Genomic DNA, 23,888 nt, shown 5'->3' with positions numbered 1-23,888 from the left:
TCCAGGAGTTACAGGGTTTTCGTTGGTGGAGATGTGTGTTCAGTTCCAATTTGATGCCTTTGTGGTCTGTGAGCGTGCTGGGAATAATTTCAGTGTTTCTGAATCTGTCCAGGCTTGTTTTATGGCCTAAGATGTGGTCTATTTTGGAAAATGTTCCATGTGCTGCTGAAAAAAACGTATATTGTGTTGTTGTTGGATGGAATATTCTGCAGATGTCTGTTAGATCTAGTTGGTCTATATAGTTGTTCAATTCTAAGGTTTCTCTATTGAGTTTTTGCCTTGTTGATCTGTCCATAGGTGAGAGTGGTGTGTTAAAGTCACCAACAATCACTGTGTTTCGATCTATGTATGGTTTCAGTGAATGTAAAGTTTGCTTGATGAAGTTTGGTGCTCCGGAATTGGGTGTGTAGATATTTAGGATCGTTATGTCTTCCTGGAGGAAAGATCCCTTTAGTAGTATGTAGTAACCTTCTTTGTCTTTTCTCACTAATTTCAGTTTGAAGTCTATTTTATCTGATATGAGGATGGCAACTCCAGCCTGTTTATGGGGGCCGTTAGCTTGATAGAGTTTATTCCAACCTCTCATTTTCAAAAGGTGTTTGTTTTTTTGGGTAAGATGTGTCTCTTGAAGACAGCAGAATGATGGATCTTGCTTTTTGATCCAACTAGACAGTCTATGCCGTTTAATTGGGGAGTTAAGTCCATTAATATTGAGCGTTAGGACTGAGAGATATTTATTAGTTCCTACCATTTTTAAAAGTTTTTATTAAGGCCTGTGTCTTGACAGTTCTTGTGGTCCTTAGATGGTATGCTGTTTAGGTGCCATTTCTTTCCCTATATTGCATTTATTTTGGTTTTCTATGTATAGAACATCTTTGAGAATTCTCTGTAGTGTTGGTTTTGTTGCTACATATTGTTGCAGCTTTTCCCTGGAATGGAATGTTTTTATTGTTCTCTCAGTTATGAATGAGAGCTTAGCTGGGTACAGTATTCTTGGTTGGTAGTTATTTGACTTGAGGGCATGGCATGTATGCTTCCAGACACTTCTTACTTGCATGGTCTCTGCTGAGAAATCTGGGGTTATTCTGATTGGTTTGCCTTTATAGGTTATTGATCCCTTCTCCCTGGCTGCCTTTAGGATCCTTTCTTTGGTCTCTATTGATCCAGTTCAGATTACAATGTGGCGGTGGGATGTTCTTTTCTGATCAGGTCTGTTTGGGGGTCTAAAAGCTTCTAGTATCTGGATGGGCCTGCCCTTCTGGATATTTGGGAAATTCTCTGAGATGATTCCCTGAAGTATATTTCCAATACCATTGACCTCTTTCTCCAGCCTTAAATTAGGCTTCCTAATTGTATCTTGGACCTCCTGAAGCGCTCTCTCATATTTCCTAGATTTGGATTGACTCATTTTCTGTTCTTTCTCTAAAACAACTAAATTATCTTCAGCCCCGGAAATTCTCTCCTTTGCATTGTCTACCCTACTATCAAAGCTATCTACTTTATTTTTCATCTCCCTTGCTTCTAATTGCTCATTTTTGATGCCTTGCATCTCTTCTTTTAGATCATGTATGGATTTCTTTAGCTCCTTTATTTCCTTTTGAGTGGTTAGCTCAGTAGCTTTATTCTCTTTGGACATTTGCTGGAGTTCGGTCATCTTTTTGTTTGTGGTTTCTATGAATTCATCCATTTTTCTTTGAAAAACCTTTATTATGGCCTCCTTTATGGATTCTCCTTTTTCACTTATCACCTTGTTAATGGTTTCCTCTTGTTTAGCTATGGCTTCCTCCCTTATCTCTTTCTTTATATTTTCACATTTTTCATTAAAGATGTTTATCAATTGCATTTGTATAGCACTTGGAAGACTCTCCTCTAGGTTTGCCAGTGACTGTTCCATCATCTGTTTATATTGGGAGGGGGATGTTATTCCTGGATTTGACATTTTTCTTGAGTTTCTTGTTCTGCCCATTTGAAAATGGGAGCACGATTAATACTTAACACAATTATAGTTTTTCAGATATAACCAACTTCGACCTCTTTAGCTGGCAGACACTAGATGTTCACAATTTTTGATTGGTATTATCACTCTTTTTGTACACTTGCAGACCAGACTAATACAACCACTGGTCACCAATTTATGACCAAAACGATAAGCCTCTCACTCCAATCTCTATTGTATTTAAGTCCCTCTGGACCTAGAGTATCATTGAACCCCTAGATATACAGTATTGCTCAACAGCCATCAAGTATAGATCCATGCATTATACGGGTTGAAAGATGATCAGAGAATCAGAGATAGAAAAATAGTATGAGAGAGATCAGGGGAGGTACAAGAGGAATAACGTAGGAGTGTAAGATTATTACAGTAATGAAGAGAAGGTATAGCGTAAGGATATCTGACCTAAGTTGTTTAGCAGGTGGCGTATTTGAGTACAAAGTTTGGTAAGTATTAGCTAAAACTTATGAAAGTAAGAAGGGTAATTAGAAGAATATATCGAGAAAAGAGGGAGGTAGATATAGGAGATTTCAACGATGGAAAATTTTAAAAATAAAGAAGGAAAAACAGGAAATTAAGACGACAACAAGCACAAAACAAGAACAACAAAAAAAACATACAAAACAAAAAACAGAGCAATAAAAAAGAAAAACAAAAAAGCAAAAAGAACAACAACAACAACAAAATCAAAAAAAAAAAAAAGAAAGAAAATGGTGGGGGGAGGTTCCTCACTATTGTGAACTCTTACTTAAGAAATACTAGGATTGAGACCAGGAGATTAAAAAGCAGGTGACTGTATCAATATCGATATCATTTGTATTCAGACTTTACCCAGAGATGTTACTATGTTTCCAGGAACGACCACAGTGACAGAGGGATGTGGGAGAGAAAAGAGAAGAAAAAAAAAAGTGTAGGTAGGATGGTAAAGATAAAATAAGAAAACCTATAAATGCAACTGAAAGATGGGGAGGAAGAAAAAAAAAGAAAAAAAACCCAAACAAAGAAAAAGAACAAAAAAAAAAAAAAAAGAAAAAAAAAAGGTCTTCTTCAGGATATTTTTTTGGGGGGTGGGATCAGGGCAGGGTGGCAAGATAGGAAACTTGTGTCTCCACTAAATTCGGGATCCAAACACTTCAGAAAGTCTTTTTCTCTTGTGATCTGGCTATGAGGTTCTTTTGGATTCGATTGTTTGTTTGGGAAAAGGAAGCTGAAAGATTGGTGGGCGGGTTTTGTTTACCAGGCTTGGGGCTGGCGCGGGGGATGGACTTCAGCAGCTCTGGGGCCGGATTTCCGGCTAAGGGATCTCTGGGAAATCCTTTGCCAGTAAGAAAGATGGCGCTGCCAGCACCACCTCTCGGGCTCCAATTGCTTTGGCCTGGGTCGTTGCCAGTAGTCAAGATGGAGCTGCGCTCAGCTTGTGGGGGAGGGGCTCCCTCCCAATGCCAATCCGAGAGTAGAAGTGGAAACTTCTCCTCGGTGGTACTCACAAATTGCTGGATTCTCCAGTTCCGTGAAGCTGGCAGGTCTGTGCACAGCCGGGTGTCGGCTCTGGGCTCCCGCAGGCTCTGTGTGGCTCTGTCTGCAACTGGCGGGTTACAGGGCCAAGAAGCACTGCTGCTCAGCTTCAGAAGAGCAGCTTTGTCTCCGCGGCAGCTCCGAGCGGCAGGAACCGGTCCCCGCTGTCTTCTTTGTGCCGGATTTCTGCCTTTCTCTTCTGTGACTGAGATCTGTGTGTCGCTAAAGCTTACTTAGGCTTGATTTGAGGTATGCACTGTCCCCTACGCTGCCCAAACTGGTATCTTGGCGAGAGCTCAGAAAGACTCCAACTGAACCGCCGCCATCTTCCGCCCAACCATGAAGTGCTTGATTACAGGATGAAATCTATTTGGAATCATTTAAGAATGTCAAAGGCAAATTATTGAATTTGTCTTTGTGTCTATCTTATCATGCATGAAATCATAACAATAATGGTATTGAAGCTACATGGTTCTAGTGAGGGGATGGAGAGCAATCATGTAAAGTTATGTGAACCATGCTTGGCATGCAGAAGTATTTGATGAAGTTACCTCAAATTCAGTCTCTAGTAACAGCTTCAATATATTGAACACTTAAAGCAAGACACCGTGCTTGTCTAGCATGCAGGAAGACTGGGGGTCGATGCCTTGGTATCACATACATGGAAAAAAGCCGAAAGTGGTGCTGTGGCTCAAGTGGTAGAGTGCTAACCTTGAGGAAAGCCCAAGGACAGTGCTCAGGCCCTCAGTTCAAGGCCCAGGACTGGCAATACAAACACACACACACACACATACACACACAAAACAACACAGATAATTTTAGTTTATTCTCTCAATCGAAAGCATGGGCACAAGCATTCCTTATCCTTCAACCAAAGATATTTTAGATTGCACACTTTTAAGTTCAGAATTGTTTTAGTTCTATCTTACCAGTCTTTTTTTTATCATATTTTATTGTTGGGTGATGTATAGAGGAGTTGCAATTACATTCATCAGGGAGTGGGTGCATTACTTCTTGAACATTGATATACGTTTCCATGTTTTTCTCCCACTTTCCCTCCCCACACTCTCTCCAAAGCATCGTGTTTTGAAATAGGCCTTGCATTTAGGCAGATGCCTGAGATGTGTCTAGCAATTCATAGAAACTTTATTAGAACAGCCAGGTAGCATTACTCAGAATCTTGTTTTCTTTTTTACATCTCTTCTGTGGATGGATGAGTCACCCTGCACATCATACCTCCCCACCTATTTCTGGGGAAACATTTAAATTTCAAGTAAATAAAGAGTCCAAAACACAAGGAAGGTGAGCTAAGAAGTATCACATGTTAATAGAAGCAAATACCTGTTACTTAGGATGCAAACACATGTTTTTATTTTATGTCAAAATAGTCTTACCATTTCCCTGGGAGAAAAAAAATCTTATCTTTGTGAAAACAACTCTATACAATAGGGAAAACAAGTTGTTTTCCAAAATCTAAGGGATTTCCTACCTTCCAAGACATTCAGGGCTAAATCTGGGAGTTTCAGCCATCACCCAATAGGCAATGCAAATTGGTATTGAGATACAGGCTCAAAACTCATGAAGAATGGTTATCTGGGCCCCAGGAAGCTAATCTTAGTGGTCTAGTCACTTCTCATAGAATCTTTTCTTATCTTTTTAGATTACAAGATTGTAGATGCATGAACCATTGATATCTGTGAAAAACCTGCCCAACTAAAGTAGTTCTAAATATGGATGTTTGTAGTATATTGGTTTTAAAAGAATGAGGAAGCTTTTATTTTTTTCAAAAGAATGGAAGTTCTAGATTGGACAAATGGGAACCCTAAAAACATCCAGGAAAAGAAATACACATTTTTTGAATAGTATTTTGTTAGGCTTTCATCAGCAGTAGCAATTGTTGTTTCTTTTGGGCAATTTACTTTATTATTTTATGTTACTGCCTTACAAATCCTTATAAAACATTTCTAGTTTTCTTTCTTCCCTCCCTCCCTGACTCCCTCCCCCTTCCTTCCTTCCTTCCTTCCTTTCTCCCATCCTTCCTTCCTTCCTTCTCTGTCTTTCTATGCTGGGCCTGGGGGCTTGAACTCCAGGCCTGGATTCTGTCCCTGAGCTTTCTTTTGCAAGGTTCCCCACTCTATCACTTAAACCATGGTTCCACTTCCATCTTCTAGTGGTTAATTGGATATAAATCACAAGGATTTTCCTGCCCAGATTGGCTTTGAATCTTGATTCTTAGATCTCAACCTCCTGAGTTGCTAGCATTATAGGCATAAACCACTAGAGTCCGACTCCTAGTTTTCTCCTTCTAGAATTCTCTCACTCCGGAAAATGATAGAAAGCGGGTGATGAAACAGAAACAGTTCAAGTGGTAAATTAGAAGATGAAGTTGTAAAGACTTTAAGGGCTTGAGCTTTTAAACAGCATTGCCAAAGCTGACCAAGCATATTTGTTTTGCAGTGTTCATAATTACTAGGCAATAAAGAAGTACTTGCTGATGGTGCATTTTTATGGTATGGTGTTTTATTATCTCTGTCTTACAAAATGGTAGCCACTGTTATTCTAATAGAGAAGAGAGACTCTTAATTTATGATCGTCCAGCTTAGGAAGGGTGTTTGATTACAGGGACATTTTTCTTTAATTTCTAGTCCAGCTTAGGAGGGGTGTTTGATTACAGGGACATTTTTTTTTTTAATTTCTAGTCCAGCTTAGGAAGGGTGTTTGATTACAGGGACTTTTTTTTATTTCTGGCAAATTGAAAAGCTGTCACTACACAGTGAATGATGTAGTTTTTGGTGAAATGCCTTTTGCATTCTGTTTTTGTTTTTGTTTTTGTTTTAAAGAACTACAAGTAACTTACTGTTTCAACGTTTTCTATTAGTTTTAATTTTACTTGGTTTCTCCTGATTTACTTTACCTTAACAAGTTAATGCTGGCTGTATTAGGTAATTTTTAGCAATGGTGCCATAAAGTTCAAGTCCAGGCCTTCCTATTGGCAGTTCTACTAATTCCTGTGTTTGTGACCTTGAGCATGACCTTGATTTTTTTAGGCTGGTAGAAGTTTAGACCAAGGTCTCCATCAGCTTTAATATGTCACCATTCATGTTGGATTAAAAATGAACCATTAGCAGATATGAAAGAAAAATTTCTTTTTGAGGTTTCAAAAACAGGGAATAGATTTGTTTTGTTAAATTCCACTGAAAGAATATGTGCCTTAATTTCATTGTTAGTTTGCTCTTCAGAATTATGTAGAACTGAGAGGTGGTTGAGATGTGTGCAGCAAAAGTGAGTTTGCAGGGGCTAGGAGTTTGGCCTAGTGGTAGAGTGCTTGCCTAGCATGCACAGAGACCCAGGTTCGATTCCTTGGTACCACATACTTAGAGAAAGCCGAAGTGGTGCTGAGGCTCAAGTGGTAGAGCTCTAGCCTTGAGAAAAATCCAAGGACAGTAGTCAGACCCTGAGCTCAAGCCCAGGACTGGCAAAAAAAAAGTGACTTTGCAGTTCCTCACCTCTGCCTGACAGGAGAGAAGTATCTGGAAAATTTCTACCCAAACTCAGATTCTCCCAATGAAACTTGTACTTTGGACATATAATATTCCATCTGCTCTACAGTGTGAGAGTTTTTACTATCTGAGGCTGGCAAGTATTTGTTTTCCTAATTAATTTATAGAATCTATGATTTTAAGTGCTGTCCATCATTTAAAAATGTAAAAGGCTTCAAGCTACAAATTGTTAGGCAAAGTCATGATGGTTGAAGCAGAAGAACAGAAAGAGTTGACGGGGCTTTAGAGAGTAATTACTACAACCTCTCATTTTGTAGACTAATAAAAAACACCAGCAGAGAAGCTGTATGTCTTTCCTCCTCTATTTTTTATGATTTCACCAGTAACTTCTATATTTCTCCTTCACAGAAGTATATTTCTTTGGCTGTTTTCAAATTCATTTGATTTCAAAACAAAATGGAGCTAGAAGAAACTGGGTTTAAAAAATTTTATTTCTCAATTAAAAATGATTCTTATAGATTCAGTTGAGGGGTCAAACATTAACAACACAAAGAAGGAGGTGTCTTCTCTGCTTCACTTCCCATAACATCCATTAGACTCTTCCATGATCACAAATGACATTTTAGAAAGTATTTCCTTCTTTTCAAAGACTAACTCATATCCCATTGTATGTGTAATTTCACTATATTGTCTATAGTGAAAAATGTTATACAGAACATGAGAGTTTAGATACCTCTTCTAGATATGTACTGAAATTCTTTGGGATCTATATCCAATAGTAAAATTTCTTAGCCACATAATGGTTTATTTTGTAAGTTTTGGGGGGAACTGCCATAATTTTCTCCATTGTACCCCTGAAGAGTATTCAAAGCTCTAGTTTTCTGCATTCTAGCTCATGCTTTACCATTGCTGGGTTCTGGTGGTTCACATCTGTAATCCTAGCTGCTGAAGAGGCTGAGATCTGAGGATCATGGTTCAAAGCCAGACAGGGCAGGAAAGTCTGTGAAACTCTTATCTCCAATTCACCAGAAAACTGGAAAGGTCACTGTGGCTCAAGTGGTTAGTGTTGAGCTGAAGAACTCAGGGACAGCACCCAGGCCCAGAGTTCAAGCTCTACAACAGACAAAAGAAAAAAAAACAATTTTATTAAGATGCTTTCAGTGACATCTGTTAATGATTTCAATCTCATTTCTTTGATGATTGTTGAAGTTGAGACCCTTTAGTATTTGTATTTGTCTATTTGTATTTCTTCTCTGGAGAAAGGTCAGGTGGAAATCTGCTTTATAATGTAATACCTATAGTGAACAATTCGAGGTCAAATTCTTTAATATATGTTAAGAAAGATGTCTCACAGGAAGTTTTTGAAGGTGGTGGATATGTTTAATAATGTGGTTATTCTAATGGCTTCTGGATGAGAGTACATATGCTCAAACTCATCAGAGTTTATATATGTTAACTGAGTCCAATTTTTAGATGTCAGTTATGCTTCCATAAAGTTGCCTTTAAAAAAGAGCAGTACTGCGTGTTTTATTATTTTGTTTTTATTTTCTGAAGGCTTGAGAAGAGAATCTGTCTCTCTCAGCTTTTAGAGACTCCCTGTACCTACTCTTCCATTTTTTTACTCCAAGATCTATTCTCCATCTCCAAAGTATTGGCTTCTGTCTTTGAATAACTTGGAGATCATGAGTGCTGTCCAGAAAATCTGTGATAATCTCCCTGTCCCCAGGCTATTAAGTTAATCATATCTACAATGTTCCTATCTCCAAACAAGGTAATGTGCAGGACTGCTGCATAATCAGATGTGAGGGTCATTGGAAAGTCATTGATAACCTACTACAAACAATTCGGACCACAAAATGACATCCCTGAACTCAGTTCTAACTGGCAGTGGAATTATCTATGATAGCAGAGAGGAACTGCAAAGCCAAATCTCAAAAAGGCATCAGCATAGTATTGGTTAATTTTTTTTAAAGCTGAGGCTCTGAGTGTAATTAATCAATTGCATTATTTATTTGGTCATGCATTCCTTTTGACAATAGTGGGGTTTGAAGTGAGAGTTTTATGTTTCATGTGGGATACATGCCTTACCACCTGAGCCATGCCTCTTACCCTTTTGCACTCTGGTAGATTTTGAGAGAGTCTCACTTTTTGCTTAGAATGGCTTAGATCACAGTCCTCCTATCATAAGCTTCTCACTGTACTTGGGAAGACAGGTGCATACCACTATGCGTTTTCTGTTGACATGGAGTCTTACAAACTACCCAACCCTTGGGTTAGAACTGTCATGCTCCCATTTTGGTGCCCCCCACAGTTGGGAAGATTGGTTTGGATACCACCATACCTAGCTGTTGGTTGAGATGGAGATCTCATGAACCTATCACCTGGCCTAGCCTCGAACTCACGGTTTCCACCTCCTAAGCAGCTTGGTTTACCAGAGTGAATCACCAGCACCCAGCAAGGATGATATTTATAGTATCTTTAAATATCTTTGAAGGATCTTTTAAGCTGTGCTCCAGTGGTTCACGCCTGTAATCCTAGCTACTCAGGAGGCTGATATCTGAGGCTCCCATTTTGAAGTCAGCCCAAGCAGGAAAGCCTGTGAGGCTCTTATACCTAATAAAGCACCAAGCTGAAGCTGTGGTTCAAGTGACAGAGTGCTGGCCTTGAGCACAAAAGCTCAGGGACAGCAACTAGGCCCTGAGCACAGGACTGGCATACACACACACACACACACACACACACACACACACACACACACACACAATCTTTTAAAGTATCTTTCAAATATCTTTAGACATTTTATAGTATCTTTCACTAAAGATTTGCAATTTTCACTACATGTTCTAAACATATTTGGTTTCCTTTTCTCATAAATACTCAATGTTTTTTATTCTATCTAATTGATATATTTAATTGTTTTTATTTGCTGTTTTATCAGTGACAGGAGAATATTTATTTCATCAATGTTTATTCGACAATAATTGTAAAGATTCTTATTAATCCAAATAATTTATTTCTTTTTCTGACTTTATTTCTGAAATCACCAGAATAATCTAAACAGAAGTGATGACATAAGAAGTCTTGTTTTGTGCTATTGTATTTTAACAATAGCTATGGGCCATAGGGCTTATGTGAGTATTGGGATCTTTATTAGTTTGTGACCAATTTTCTATTCTGAGTTTGCTCAGCAAAACTATTTCAGAACAGATTCCCTTGAGTTAAAGAAACAGAACTTCCTATTTTGATATGTATATTTATCTGATGGCAAAAATCTCCTCCTCCAAAATGTGTAGGCTCTTGATATTTTACTAAACCACACATCGTATGAAGCTTACACAATTATTTTTTTCTAAATCACAACCTTCCAAGAATTGATCTGAATCACTACTAAAAATTCTCCATAACAAAATTGTGGCTTAAAATAGATTAACTGTGTCTCCCCCTGGCAAATAGAACTTGACTATTTCTAACAATATCTCTACTGCATTTTCCGATACAGAAGAACTTCATGAGTGAATATATCTTATATTTCTCTGCTTCCTACCTAGGATATTCATAAGCATGAACAGCCAGGTTAAAGTTTCCTAAGTTAATATAACTAATAAATATATTTGGGTATCACAACATACGTGTAAATTAGATAAATATAAATTAATACCAGTCAACTAAGCATAAATTCAATTATATAAATATAAATTAAATATACTTTAAATATTAATTAAGTTAATATATAAATATAAATTAAATAAATACACTTGGGAATCTAGACTTGTCGAGACAAGTCAAATCACTCTACTTATAAACTTGAGTATTCTCTGCTTTATTCTACTAAAGATATTGAGGAAGCATTGATGGGTCTTAAGTAAAATGGTAGAAAGACTGTGCTCTGTGCTGTAACAGAAAAGACAAGGACCTGGACCAAGAGAACGTACTACAAAGCCCATGAACAACTATTTACAAAATGAAGTGACACAACAAGAACAAAAGCCATGTGGCTGATTTCTAGACGATCAAGGTGCAGCACCAAAGTCTCTGATTATGATATGAGCAACACATCCATTTCCCAGGAAGGGGAAAAGCAGAATTCACACAATCTGAGCCAATTTTAATATAATGTATGCTGAAAAGTCCTTGAAGATAGCCCAAGGTAGTTTATTTGAACCTGGTGTTTTTAGAGGTGTTTTTTGTTTGGGAGGGTTTTTATTGTCACTTCTTCTCTCAAGGCACCTAGTAATACAGAGGTGCAAGATGAGAGATGAGGTTTCTAGAAACCATAGCAACAAGCCAGAATCAGAGATCAGACAGAATGAGGATGACAAACAACCTCTGAGAATCATTGCCTGACTCCAGTGTGGCTGGAAGATTTCACAAACTTAAAAAAGAAATCATAAACTCAGGTACAGATCATCATCATTACTAAAATGTAATGATATTGTTGGGCAGTAAGGCTCGTGCCTATAATCCTAGTTGTTCAGAAGCCTGGGGTCTGAGGATCTCTTACTTTCTAAGTTTGTTGTATCTAAGTTTGTTGTTACTGAAGCCAAGGAAGCTACCAAAATATACACTTTATGAGCAGCAAGTCAATAAATGCATTCAAGATTGATTTTTAGCACAATTTGGTCAAGTTTAAGGCCCAACAATGTACATGCACTTGGTGGAATAAGGCAAAAGACACATAGAAAAAGAAGCACTGTGCACATACTGAATGTCCACACGTAACTTCAGGTAGATATGAAAATCAAGTGCATTAATAGATTTCACAGCAACTTTCTGCCATTTACTAAATCTTTTTGTTCTGCAAAAATCCATTCACATTTCTTTTTTTTTTGCCAGTCCTGGGCTTGAGCTCAGGGCCTGAGCACTGTCCTTGGAGTTTCTCAAGGCTAGAACTCTACCACTTGAGCCTCAGCACCACTTCCAGCTTTTTCTATATATGTGGTACCGAGGAATCGAACTCGGCTCTTCGTGCATGCTAGGTAAGCACTTTAACCACTAGGCCAAACTCCCGGCCATCCATTCACATTTCTTAAGAATTAAAAATGAATCTGTATTTTCTGTGATCAGAATTCATACAAAGAAAACATTATCTAAATAAAAGTACATTTTCATGAGTGAGAAAGAAAAAAATCATAAACAGAAGAATGTAGGCAGAGTAGATCCAAAGACAGGACCTATAAGAGCGAAAGAGAATTGAGCTCAGATGAAAATGGGGCAGCATCCAATCTGAGATGAGATTAAGTGACAGGTTAGCACAAACTGGATCCATCCTAAAGCTCAGGCAGCAAAATCTACAAGTGTCTACATGTTGCTTGAATAGTCCACATGGGACCTTCAAATAAAGATAGCAGCCTTTGCTTCATTCCTTTCCTTCTCCTCCAATTACCTCTGCAGAGCAGAGTTATCTCAGAAGTAGGCTGCCTGTCTCCCAACAATTCTAATGCTGTTGACTTCAAGCTGCATAATGGACAGTGAGTGTCACAGCGCCTAGGCTTTCCAGTGTGCTCTTGTTTCATTGTCTGTTATACGTCAGCTCCTGTTCTGCAATCCTGATCTCGTCTAGTTCACTTATGTATTTTGAACACTTTGTGCCTTTCACATATTTCACCCACCACAGAGAAGTAGAGACCAGAGTTACACAGCAAAAGGCCTCATCTACAAGTTACTCCTGAATCATTAATACATGGCATGGACAAGTTATTTCATCTCTTTGCGATGTGTTAGTTCCTCTTGGAGGGGGGAAGAAATAGTATTAGTAAAGCAAAGAAACGGTGTCATTTTGAGCATGAAAAATGATGACATGTGAAAAGCACAAAGCATAGCCGACCACAGACGACACACTCAAATAATAGTAAATATTATCGTTGCTATTGTGACTATTGTGAGACCTTATTGTTGCTATTACACCTTATGTGATAGACAATATTAACACAACCACTAACATGCCCACAGGTACACACTCAAGAGAAAGGCTTACTGAAACTAGACTTCATCAATTTCTATAGCAGGCCTCAATATCAGTGTCTCACTGGACAGACTTGAATGGAAAATGCAAAGAAAGGCCCAGACAGCATCCAGGATTAAGATGGCATAGACATCCAAGGGCAAGGTCCTACTAAAATGGGCCACCCTAAAGCCCTTGGTATCTATGGGGTGACACTGTAGTCTCATTTTCCAAGGCACACAAGTCCACTTCAAATTATTTCATTCACCATCTCATCCTGACAAGCACTTTCTTTTTTTCATATATTTTTATTTTAATTAATAGAAGGGTTACATGATATTTGCCAGAGGGAAGGTGCATTAATTCCCATACATTGATACCCTTTCACATGTCTTGGTCCCCATTTCCCTCCCCCCCCCATCCCCACCCCTCATCTTGTTTTCCCCCCTTCCCTATCCAATTTCAAATAACCAAATACAAATATATCTGATATATCAGATAACAAAGTGAGATACTGTAACAATATGAGATAACCAAGGGACAGCAAAAGAAATGAGAGATAACATTGTACATTAAGGACAACAATCATTCATTATATGGCTTTTGTTTCTATATCCTAGAGATCCTTTCATTTAGCGTCATCCTATATGGCCTTATGTATCAAGGTTTTGCTCTATTACAAATCTCTGTTAGAAGAGCCCAAGGTTTCTACTGATTATGACAAATGAGGGAAACCATTGAGCCTAAGTTCCTTTGAGTCTGGCTTACTTCACTTAATATGATTTTTTCTAAGACTTTCCATTTCCTAAAAAAAATGGGGCGATGTCGTTCTTTCTGAGAGCAGCATAGAATTCCATTGTGTACAAATACCACAACTTGTTGATCCACTCATCAACTGAGGAACATCTAGGTTGGTTCCATATCTTTGCTATGGTAAATAGTGCTGCAATGAACATTGTTGTGCTCGTGGATTTAGTATGCCCTTGTTTCTGCACAATTGGGTAAATGCCTAGTAGTGGAATTGCTGGGTCATAGGGGAGCTCTATGTTTAGTCTTTTGAGGAACTGCCATACTGCTTTCCATAGTGGTTGAACAAGGTTGCACTCCCACCAACAGTGTAGTAGTGATCCCTCCTGGCCACATCCCCTCCAGCATCTGTTGTTATTAGTTTTCTTGATCCTGGCCATTCTAACTGGAGTGAGGTGGAATCTTAGAGTTGTTTTGATTTGCATTTCTTTTCTGACCAGAGATGTTGAGCATTTCTTCATGTGTCTATAGGCCATTTTTTGTTTCTTCTTCAGAGAAGACTCTTTAAGTCTTTGGCCTATCTTTTAATGGGATGGTTGTTACTTTGGAGATTAGTTTTGGAGTGATTCAATTTTTTGAGCTGTTGATATATTTTAGATATGAGGCCTTTGTCCACTGTATGGTTGGTGAAGATCTTCTCCCATTCTGTAGGCTTCCTAAATTAATTTACTAGTTACTGAGAGCACTTTCTAGAGCTCAGTCCAAATCAGTTATGGTTGTGTTTTTCATACAGTTATATAAAAAGCCACCGTAAAACTCGAGATTGAAATAACAAAGTGATGGATTTTGGTCACAAACCTGAAGTTTGGGTAGACCTCAGTAGGAGAGGGTAATCTTGGCTACAGGAGATTTTTGTTGGGGCAGCTCAAAGGATGGTTCATAATATTGGTTTCCACATGTGACAAGTGACACAGAACAGACAAAGAATGCCATGGACACTCCTAACACGGGTTTTCAATTCCAAAGAAACATAAGACTACTCTTTTATTGACCAGCCATTGCTAGAAGCTTCAGGAAAAGTAATTTGGGGATGGCGGCTGTGAAGTATTAAGACAAAAGCGGGGCCAGATGTAAGGATTTTATTTGCCTTCCACAAGACAGAATTCATGAAGTCTCATAAAGTCACAGTTAATAAGTTGCCTGCTTTGCCTTGAGGTATTTTCAGTAGCTCATAATAGCATTGATTTCAGGAAATATGGAAGCTGTTGCTCGCAAATACCTTTTGGCATGTTAAGGGTCAAGTAAAAATGATGAGAAAATACCTTGTTTGGCTTGAGAAAAATTAAAGCCCTGCAAGCACAAAAAGTAATAAAAAGTTACTGTGTGCCTTTCGTCAGATGTGAGATATGTTTAAATGAACCCTTATGACATGTACGTCCACTGTTTTAGTTGTAAACACCTCCTACTGAATGCTAAGTAGAAAATCCACGTTGGTACCTGGTACTATCATGTGATGAAATGATAGCTAATATCTATGGGAAGGAATGAATAGAACATTCTTGAATGTTACAATCTCTATGAGACAAATTCTTTTTAAGTTTCCAGTTTTGGCTATAGATACTGAAAGAATAATGTCAAAAAATTACAGTGTAATACTTGATACTATTCTGGAGAAAATTGAGTATGTCTATATACAAAATGTAAAATACTTTTATTAAGGCTCAACAAGGCTCTCGCAAAGAGCTTCAAAATAGTAATACATTCAATTTTTTTCTTGAGATATTGATATTGATCTGTAAGTGTGGATAACCATATGGTAAATAATTTTTAAAAATGGATCCATTTGGAGTTAATCTTGGTGCAGGGTGACAAAGAAGGATCCAACTTTAGTTTTCTGCAAGTGCTTAACCAGTTCTGCCAGCAACACTTGTTGTAGAGGCTGTCTTTCTTCCATTCTATTTTTTTTTGGCTCCCTTATCAAAGATTAGGTGGCCATAGGTCTGTGGGTTAATATCTGGGTCCTCAGTTCTATTCCATCTGGTCTTCAGACCTGTTCTTGTGCCAGTACCAGGCTGTTTTGATAATTATAGCTCTGTAATAGAGTCTAAAGTTTGGTATTGAAATTCCTCCTGCACTGTTCTTTCTGCTAAGAAATGTTTTTGCTATACGGGGTCTTTTATTATTCCATATGAAATGTTGGATTGCCTCTTCTATTTCTTTAAAGAGTGACATTGGGATATTGATGGGTATTGCATTGAATTTGTAGATAGCCCTTGGCAAGATTGTCATTTTCACGATGTTGATTCTTCCAATTCAGGAGCATGGGAGGTTTTTCCATTTCCTCAGTTCTGCTTTAATTTCCTTTTTCAGGGTTTTAAAGTTTTCATCAAAAAGGTCCTTTACATTCTTAGTTAAGCTAATTCCTAGGTACTTTATTTTCTTTGAAGCGATTGCAAAAGGAGCTACTTTCCTGATTGTTGCCTCGTTCCTCTCATTGTTGGCATATAGGAAGGCAGTTGATTTTTGAGGCTGAATTTTTTTCATATATTTTTATTATAATTAATAGAAGGGTCACATGATATTTGCCAGATAGAAGGTGCATTACTACCTCACCAAAGTTTTGAATCAGCTCAAGGAGCTTGGGAGTGGAGTATAGGGTTCTTCAAAGAGGGAAAGTTTCACTTCATCTTTCCCTATTTGGATCCCCTTTATGCTTGCTTCTTGCCTTATTGCTCTGGTTAGGAATTCTAATTCTATGTTAAAGAGGAGTGGAGAGAGTAGGCATCCTTGCCTCATTGCTGATTTTAGAAGAAATGGCTTTAGCTTTTTGCCATTAAGTACAATGCTAGCTGTGGGTTTGTCATACACAGCCTTCATTATACTAAGGAAAGTTCTATGGATTCCTAATTTCTCCAGAGCTTTTAGCATAAAGGGGTGTTGGATCTTGTCAAATGCCTTTTCTGCATCTATTGAAACAATCATGTGATTTTTGTCCTTGCTCCTGTTGATGTGTTGAATTATATTAATTGATTTGCGTATGTTGAACCAGCTTTGCCTCCCTGTGATGAATCCTGTTTGATCATAGTGTATAATTTTTTGATGAGTTGTTGTAGACGGTTGGCCAGTATTTTGTTGAGAAGTTTTGCATCAATATTCATCAAAGAAATGGGTCTATAGTTCTCTTTCTTTGATGAATCTCTGTCTGGTTTTGGGATGAGGGTTATAGTGGCTTCGTAGAATGAATTTGACATAGAGCCTTCGTTTTCAATTTCATTGAAGAGCTTGAGGAGGGTTGGTGTGAGCTCTGCTTTGTAGACTTTATAGAATTCAGCTGTGAATCCATCTGGCCCTGGGCTTTTCTTGGATGGAAGGTCTTTTATTGCCATTTGTATTTCAGTGCTTGAAACAGGTCTGTTTAGTTGGATTAGGCCTTCTTGGTTCCGTGTGGGTATGTTAATATTGGCTAGAAATACAGCCTCCTGAGATATAATCGTCTCGATTATGCTTACCAGCATGGAAGTATTTGAAAACCTTAAGTGCTTTGTTTCATGGGTTTTAAAACAGAAGACATTCTAGGTATTCAATATGAAATGGATTTCCTTACCTATTCAAAAGTAATTAGATGGCTGTAGGTAGAGAGTCACATTTTTAGTTCACTTTTTTCTGATCTTTATAACAGATAATCTTTCTATAATATGTGGTCTAGTTAATTTTCCACACCTGCTGCCATTCTATCTTTTAAGCTAGTATGTCTGCAATTGACAACATTGTAACACAGCAGTCACCTGACTCATGATACTTGGGTCTCATTATTGGATCCCAATAAATATTGTTCATGTACTACATAAAAGCTCATCTTTCTTTTGTCTGCATTCCATTATTATTATTATTATTATTATTATTATTATTATTATTATCTCATTCCTCTTCTCCACTCTCCAAACAAGGTTTAGGGATTTTCATTATGCTGTCTTCATATATTCATATATTACAGGGGTCCTTGTCATCTCTGAGTATCATCCCCTTTGCCTCTCCCTCTTCTCACTAAGCAACTCCTAAACAGTATATTTTTTGCCAGTCCTGGGGCTTGAACTTAGGGCCTGGAAAATGTTCTTGGGATATCTCAAGGCTAGAGCTCTACCACTTGAGCTATAGACCACTTCCGGCTTTTTCTGTGTATGTGGTACCGAGAATCAAACGCAGGTTTTCATGCATTCTAGGCAAGCACTCTATCTCTAAGCCAAATTCTTAGCCTCCTAATCAGTATTTTTTATGTCAAAGCATTTTTGTAATGCATAATAACCAGATCACAAAGTGTTAAGGTGTTTGTTAAAGTTGAAATGTATTTCTGGGTACTTGTTATTTGACCAATAGGACCAATAAGAGACAGGCTCAGATCTGGAAATAGTTCTTGTAAGTGGCCCCATCGATGGACTTAGGGCTGTAAGAGCTGAGAATTGTTCTAGAAACTTTCACATGGTGGTGGGAAGGTCATGTGTTCCAGAATAAATCTGCACTAAAAGCCTGGAGTGGCTTTGAAACCTAAAATTTAGAAAGTATCAATATAAAAGGTTCTGTGGTAATGAGGACCAGGAAAACAAAAGAATTAGGAACCACAATTTAAAATTAATTTTGATCTTGTTGAAACAAATATAACTAGAATATGCAGAAATTTACTTTTTAATTCCATCTAGAAATAAATAAGGAAGGTCTACCAAAAGAAAATGTTTCTCCTAAGTGGAGAAATTTGTAGAAATTTCAATGGTTGTTAAATGAAAAGGAAAATATAGACTTCCCCAATATTATCAGAAATATTCGGAATTATCTGTTCATGTCTCTAAGGTCATAACAAGCATCCTTCATTCTGAACTATCACAGAATTATAGATTCTCCTGAACTAATTCACATTCTTCACAATATCATTATTAGTCAGAGAAAGAAAATTTCAAATTAATTTTATCAGCTACATCAGTTTTTGAATCTTCATTTGTAGAGTAGAAGGGGTGTGAGCCAGTCAAACATGATTTCTTCATTGGGGAGTTTCCTTTCCATTGTCCACGAGCTTTTATTGCACATCCTTTATAATCATCTGTCCATAGAAATGGCTTGATAGCAGAAGCAATTATCAGATGCTATTACCAAGAGCACTGGATCAGCCTGGTCCACTGCATGTGAACCCCAAAGCACTGGACTGTCCTGAATTGTATCGTCTGCTTTACGTTCTGCGAACTGAGGAAAAGAGACAACAGTGAATATCTCTTTCTTAATATGTTCTAAATAAAATAAGCAAATACAAGTAAGCCTTTTGCCATTAATATAATTCCTTGGACAGTGAACTTTGCCTAAATTGAATTGATATATTTTTAAAAAAGCATTTTAATATTTTAGTAAGGCATACTTTTTACTAAAACTTCAAAGCATCTTCAACACAGGATGTGCTATTGTTATTCATTTACTTAGCTTGGATATTAATAAATGGAAATCACAGATGAGGTAAGTTGATCTTTATCTGTCTGTTTTAATTGTATGACCCATAAAAGTAATAAAATGTTTGAATAACTGGAATAAATGTTAATGGCAATATTAGAAAAACAGATGACCCATTTTTTTCCAGTGTTACCTTTGGTAGAAACCAGCCTTTGCTGGTTTCTCCAGAGCTTCACCCAGTTTCAGACAAAATATTAACATTAAATCTATCTTTTTGCATATGAATTTTGTTTTTACTAAAAAGGGACTACTTTAAACTTAATGTGTCTTCTGTTGGGAAGCCATCCTTTCTGTCAACTGCATGGTCTTTCCTTTTGGAAATGAATAGATATTAAAACAAAAGAAATGTGACTCAAAATTATATGAAGCTCAAAGTTCAAGTTAAATTTACTTAAAATTCCTACAAATGTCTGCATTCATGGTGTTGCCTCCAGATTAAAATAGATATAATCCTCCCCCCTGATGGAAATTACATCAGTCCTGATTTCCTTTAGGCTATGGTCATGGACAATGTAGGAATTATTTTCACCAGTGGCTGAAATCCAATTGGCAGATCATAAATTTTAAAAGGCTAAGTGGCCTCCTAAATTCAACCTGCTTTCAAATTGAAGCTTTGTAGGCCCAAAAATATTATCCTACACTGTCTTCGTTGAAGACATGGATCATCTTTTCTTCTTATCAGTGTTTCATGTTTTCAATACTATGATCAGCAAGAACCAACTCTTCTACTTGTGCATCAGACATCTCGGATTATTTCAACCACATAAACCCTCTCCCGGGGATAGATGGACAACATCCAGGGATCTTTCTGTTTAACTTGTCAAATAACATGTATTTGTTGATACTAATACTATCAACTGAAAAGGTTCGTCTTTGGTTTCATTTGTCAAGTAGCATTTATTATCTAACAACAGAAAGGTATAATTTTGGTCTGTAAAGTAGTATTTCATGATTGCTTCTGACTTAGATTTCAAGAACCACTTGCCCCTCTGATTTTAGATCAATGAAAGGGCCCAATCCTGTAAGGGTGACAGAACTATCCTTTTTTATTCAGCCTGTATTTCCCCATGAGTTTCTTTTTGCCTCTCACTAAAATAATTCAAGCCTCCTAATAAAATGTAAATAAGCAATGAGCTCTTGCCAATAGTCAACAGAAATGTACATGCCTGACTTGCTCTTCACTAACTTCAGACTGTGAATTTAGAAACATGAGTTACTAGTTCATCAACATCTATTTAGGTTTCCTCCAATTGGACATGTAGTTGGGAATTAGATTTGATTGAAACATATAATATAGAATGATGATTAAGAGTGGTATTTGATGTAGGGGTATTTTGTGTTTACTCTACATTTATTAACTTATAACTTAGTTTTGAATCACAAATGGATATGTTGTTGTTCATGTTAGAAGAATAGGAAATGAAAATGTATGCATACACACATTCATAATCTATTCATATACATGTGTACATATGAACATGCTCAAATACATCCATACATATATAGGCATGCATGGACAATACACATAGCATGTATGCATAAAAATACACACAATTGCAATCTGTTTGCATATACACATTTCTATACACATACATTGTATGTATACATATATTCACAAAATAAAACTGATTTTTAATAATACAAGTTGACTCCTTTTTCTCTCAAAACCAAAATACAACCATATAATTTCATTGTTTTTCACTGCATGATAATTCTTGATAAAACTAAGAACACTTTTTGAATTAGTAAAAGCTACAGAATTGTTAAAAGGAACTATAGCTCACAGTTTCTGCAATAAACAATAGTAGTCAAATTTATTTCAAAGTTGTTTACTGCACCTCAGTTTCATTTTTAAATCCACTTATTGTTCATTAGAGTGGTTCTGTATCTCACTTGCAGTCTTTTTTCTATATACCATTGATCACATGTGGAAAATATAAAAATGATTAACCAGAATCTGTCATATAATAGAGGTAAATCATTGGATAAAAGTTTAAAACTATTTCTTATCTCTACATGTAACACATGAAGATTTCATAACTTTAATGTACACTAACACAAGTTATATTCATTTTTCACAGACTCAAGAAGTTTACAGTAATGAAAAGCAAGAAAATGACTATGAGGAGGATTTTACCTCATTTTCTCCATACTCACACTGTAAGTGTTCCTATATGTTACATTTATATGCAGCTTTTATATTATAGAATACAATGCAAAAATATAATTTGAAAACTATGACTATGCAACTGTAGAAGTATGACTAAAGAATATGTAAAAGAAATACTTGAATGACTTATACTATAGTAGAAATACTTTTACAACTGGTAATTTAAATACTTTTGACTTGTTCCAAATTTAATAGCCAAACCCATTTTCCTACCCTAAGACTGCATGGAAGCCACACTGATATGTTTTCTACTTGATGTCTATTTTTTCCACGTTTGATTTTGAAAATACAATCACATTCTTTCTAATTCTTTACTTTTCAAAGCTATGAAGCATGAAGGGTGGATTAGATGCTTTAAAGGCCTCCCTATGTTATGTAGTATCTATAGTTCTGTATTCTAATGTCTGATGACAAATTCAGCACTCGTTAGGTTTCAGTAGCAGACAATCGTTTGTTCAATGTCTTCCATCAGCATTTCTGACGGGCATCTCATACTCTATTTCTTTTCTTTTAAGTTGTGATTGTAGTGGTAATGTACAGAGGTATTAGGGTTACGTAAGTCAGGTAATGAGTGTACTTTTTTGAACCCTGTCACCCCTTTCCCTTGTGTGTTCCCAGTTTTTCTCTCCTGACTCTCCTGCACCACCAAGTGTATGGTTCATTTTCACCATCATGTCTAGTGAGAATCACTGTTATGTTTATTCATCCTTTGTCTCACCATTTCTATATTCCTGCTAACACTCCCCCAAACAGATAAATGTATACACAAGACAAAAGGTACAGAAACAGTGACAAAGGGAAAGAAAAAGTAAAAGAACAAAAAAAACCCTTCTTGTTTCCATTTCTTGGAATTCATTTCAATAAACATCATTTTATATTCATATGCACACAGCTTGACCACTACAAACTTCTCCACCTGCTGTTTTTCAGTCTCAGCAGGTAAAAATTCCTGTATTTCTTTATTCAAGTCAGTTAGAAAGTTAACCTACTCAACTTTACCCTTTCTCTTTCTCCCCATTCCATATCCAGTCTCTCATATAATACTGTTCACTCTGCCTTCAGTATATGCCGACATTCTACATTTCTCACCCATTTTTGTTGCTACTTAGCCCTCATCTGGTTTATTCCAATTGTACAGCTATTCTCAAAGAAAGCTTATTCATCGCCAACTTGGCATTGAATAAAGATTTTCTGTCATCATGACAGAAAATAAAGAATAAAAATTTTCTGTCATCATGACAGAGGGTCATTACTGATATTTTTTGATGAGAGGCACCAAGAAGGTGACTAAAACATCCTACAATATGCCAGATAATTCCTCAGTATAAAATGTCAGTAAGAACAGCTATTAAGAAAAACCCATGATAATAATTGCCATTTTGTCATGAAAGATGCAATCACTATTCTTTAAATCATCCAATAGGTTCTCATTTTTACTTGTGTAATCCATACATCGACACAATCAATCAACTCCTTCGCAAATATTAAATTCACAACGGTTTTTAAGCTTACATATTTTAACATTAGTATAATAATAAAGGTAATAATAAAGGCCCAAAATAGTACATACCACACATGTGTTGTGATCTTTGATATCCAGAAGAACTTTGTATAATAAGAAAACATCTCAGTTACTTGCAAAGTTAATTCTTTTGCCTATAGTTTGAAATTGAGAATGCTCACATTTATAAAACTACATTTGTGGGCTCAGCCTTCAGATTTTCATGGGAGATATGATGAAGAATGGAGCCCCTGAGTCTGTGCCTTCCTATTGGCTTCACTCTTACTAATGATGCGTGAGATTACAAAATCCAATTTACCAGAGCTGAATTCCAGGTTTAGGTACATTTGGCACAAGCTAGGAAGACACAATTGTCTTAGTGTCAAGAAGCAGTGGATGAATAAATGGAAGTGTGGCTCTGAGTGGTTTATTGTAGCATGAATGCAATTCTGAGTTGATGACTGATTTGCCCAGACAGAAATAGTGGAGTGCTTAGACTTGCCATGGCAACAAGTTCTTTGTAATCATTTCATCATCTCAGTCAACGTTTTTAGGGATTGCATTGTTGGAGGCTCAGGGTTCTGGTGCTAGAAAAAGACAGATGAATGAGGTCTTCAAAGAGTGGTCACTCAAAAACCAGATTCTTATAAAGCCTCATCAGTGACATCTAGTACTGAAAGCTGGATCTTCTTTCTCACATTAAAGGAAAGGCGGAGGGAGGAGGAGGAAGAAGAAAATGCTATCTAGATTACTAGCTTGAGTATTTTTTTCGAGTATCTAATTTTTCTCCTATTGCTGAAAAATTCCTACAATACAAACCCTTCCCTTAAAAAATTCTTTTTTTCTCTACTCTGCTATTTGGCTTTTTAAACTATGTTCTATGTTCTATGCCTGTTTTGCATTGAAAATAACACTTTACATATTCTGTTTGTGGAGATTCCAATGTTGGCGTGGAAGATCCAAAAATCTACCTTGATTTTTTTTTTCCTAGTCCTGGGCTTGAGCTCAGGGCCTGAGCACTGTCCCTGGACTTT

At 37.0% G+C, this 23,888-nt stretch overlaps 1 protein-coding gene across 1 annotated transcript in view; it reads left to right on the top strand.

The window, feature by feature from the left end:
- Positions 1-23,888, top strand: part of Bank1 (B cell scaffold protein with ankyrin repeats 1) — a 154,574-nt gene that overhangs the window by 104,124 nt on the left and 26,562 nt on the right. The window contains exon 10 of the mRNA XM_090356543.1: positions 21,265-21,343. Coding sequence (XP_090212669.1) covers positions 21,265-21,343 — 79 coding nt within the window. The remainder of the gene's footprint in view (positions 1-21,264; positions 21,344-23,888) is intronic.

Source organism: Megascapheus bottae, chromosome 23 (genome assembly GCF_031878675.1).
Source record: "Megascapheus bottae isolate mThoBot1 chromosome 23, mThoBot2.hap1, whole genome shotgun sequence".
Taxonomy (NCBI): domain Eukaryota; kingdom Metazoa; phylum Chordata; class Mammalia; order Rodentia; family Geomyidae; genus Megascapheus; species Megascapheus bottae.
The sequence above is the reverse complement of the archived record's forward strand: the minus strand, read 5'-3'. Positions and strand labels throughout refer to the sequence as shown.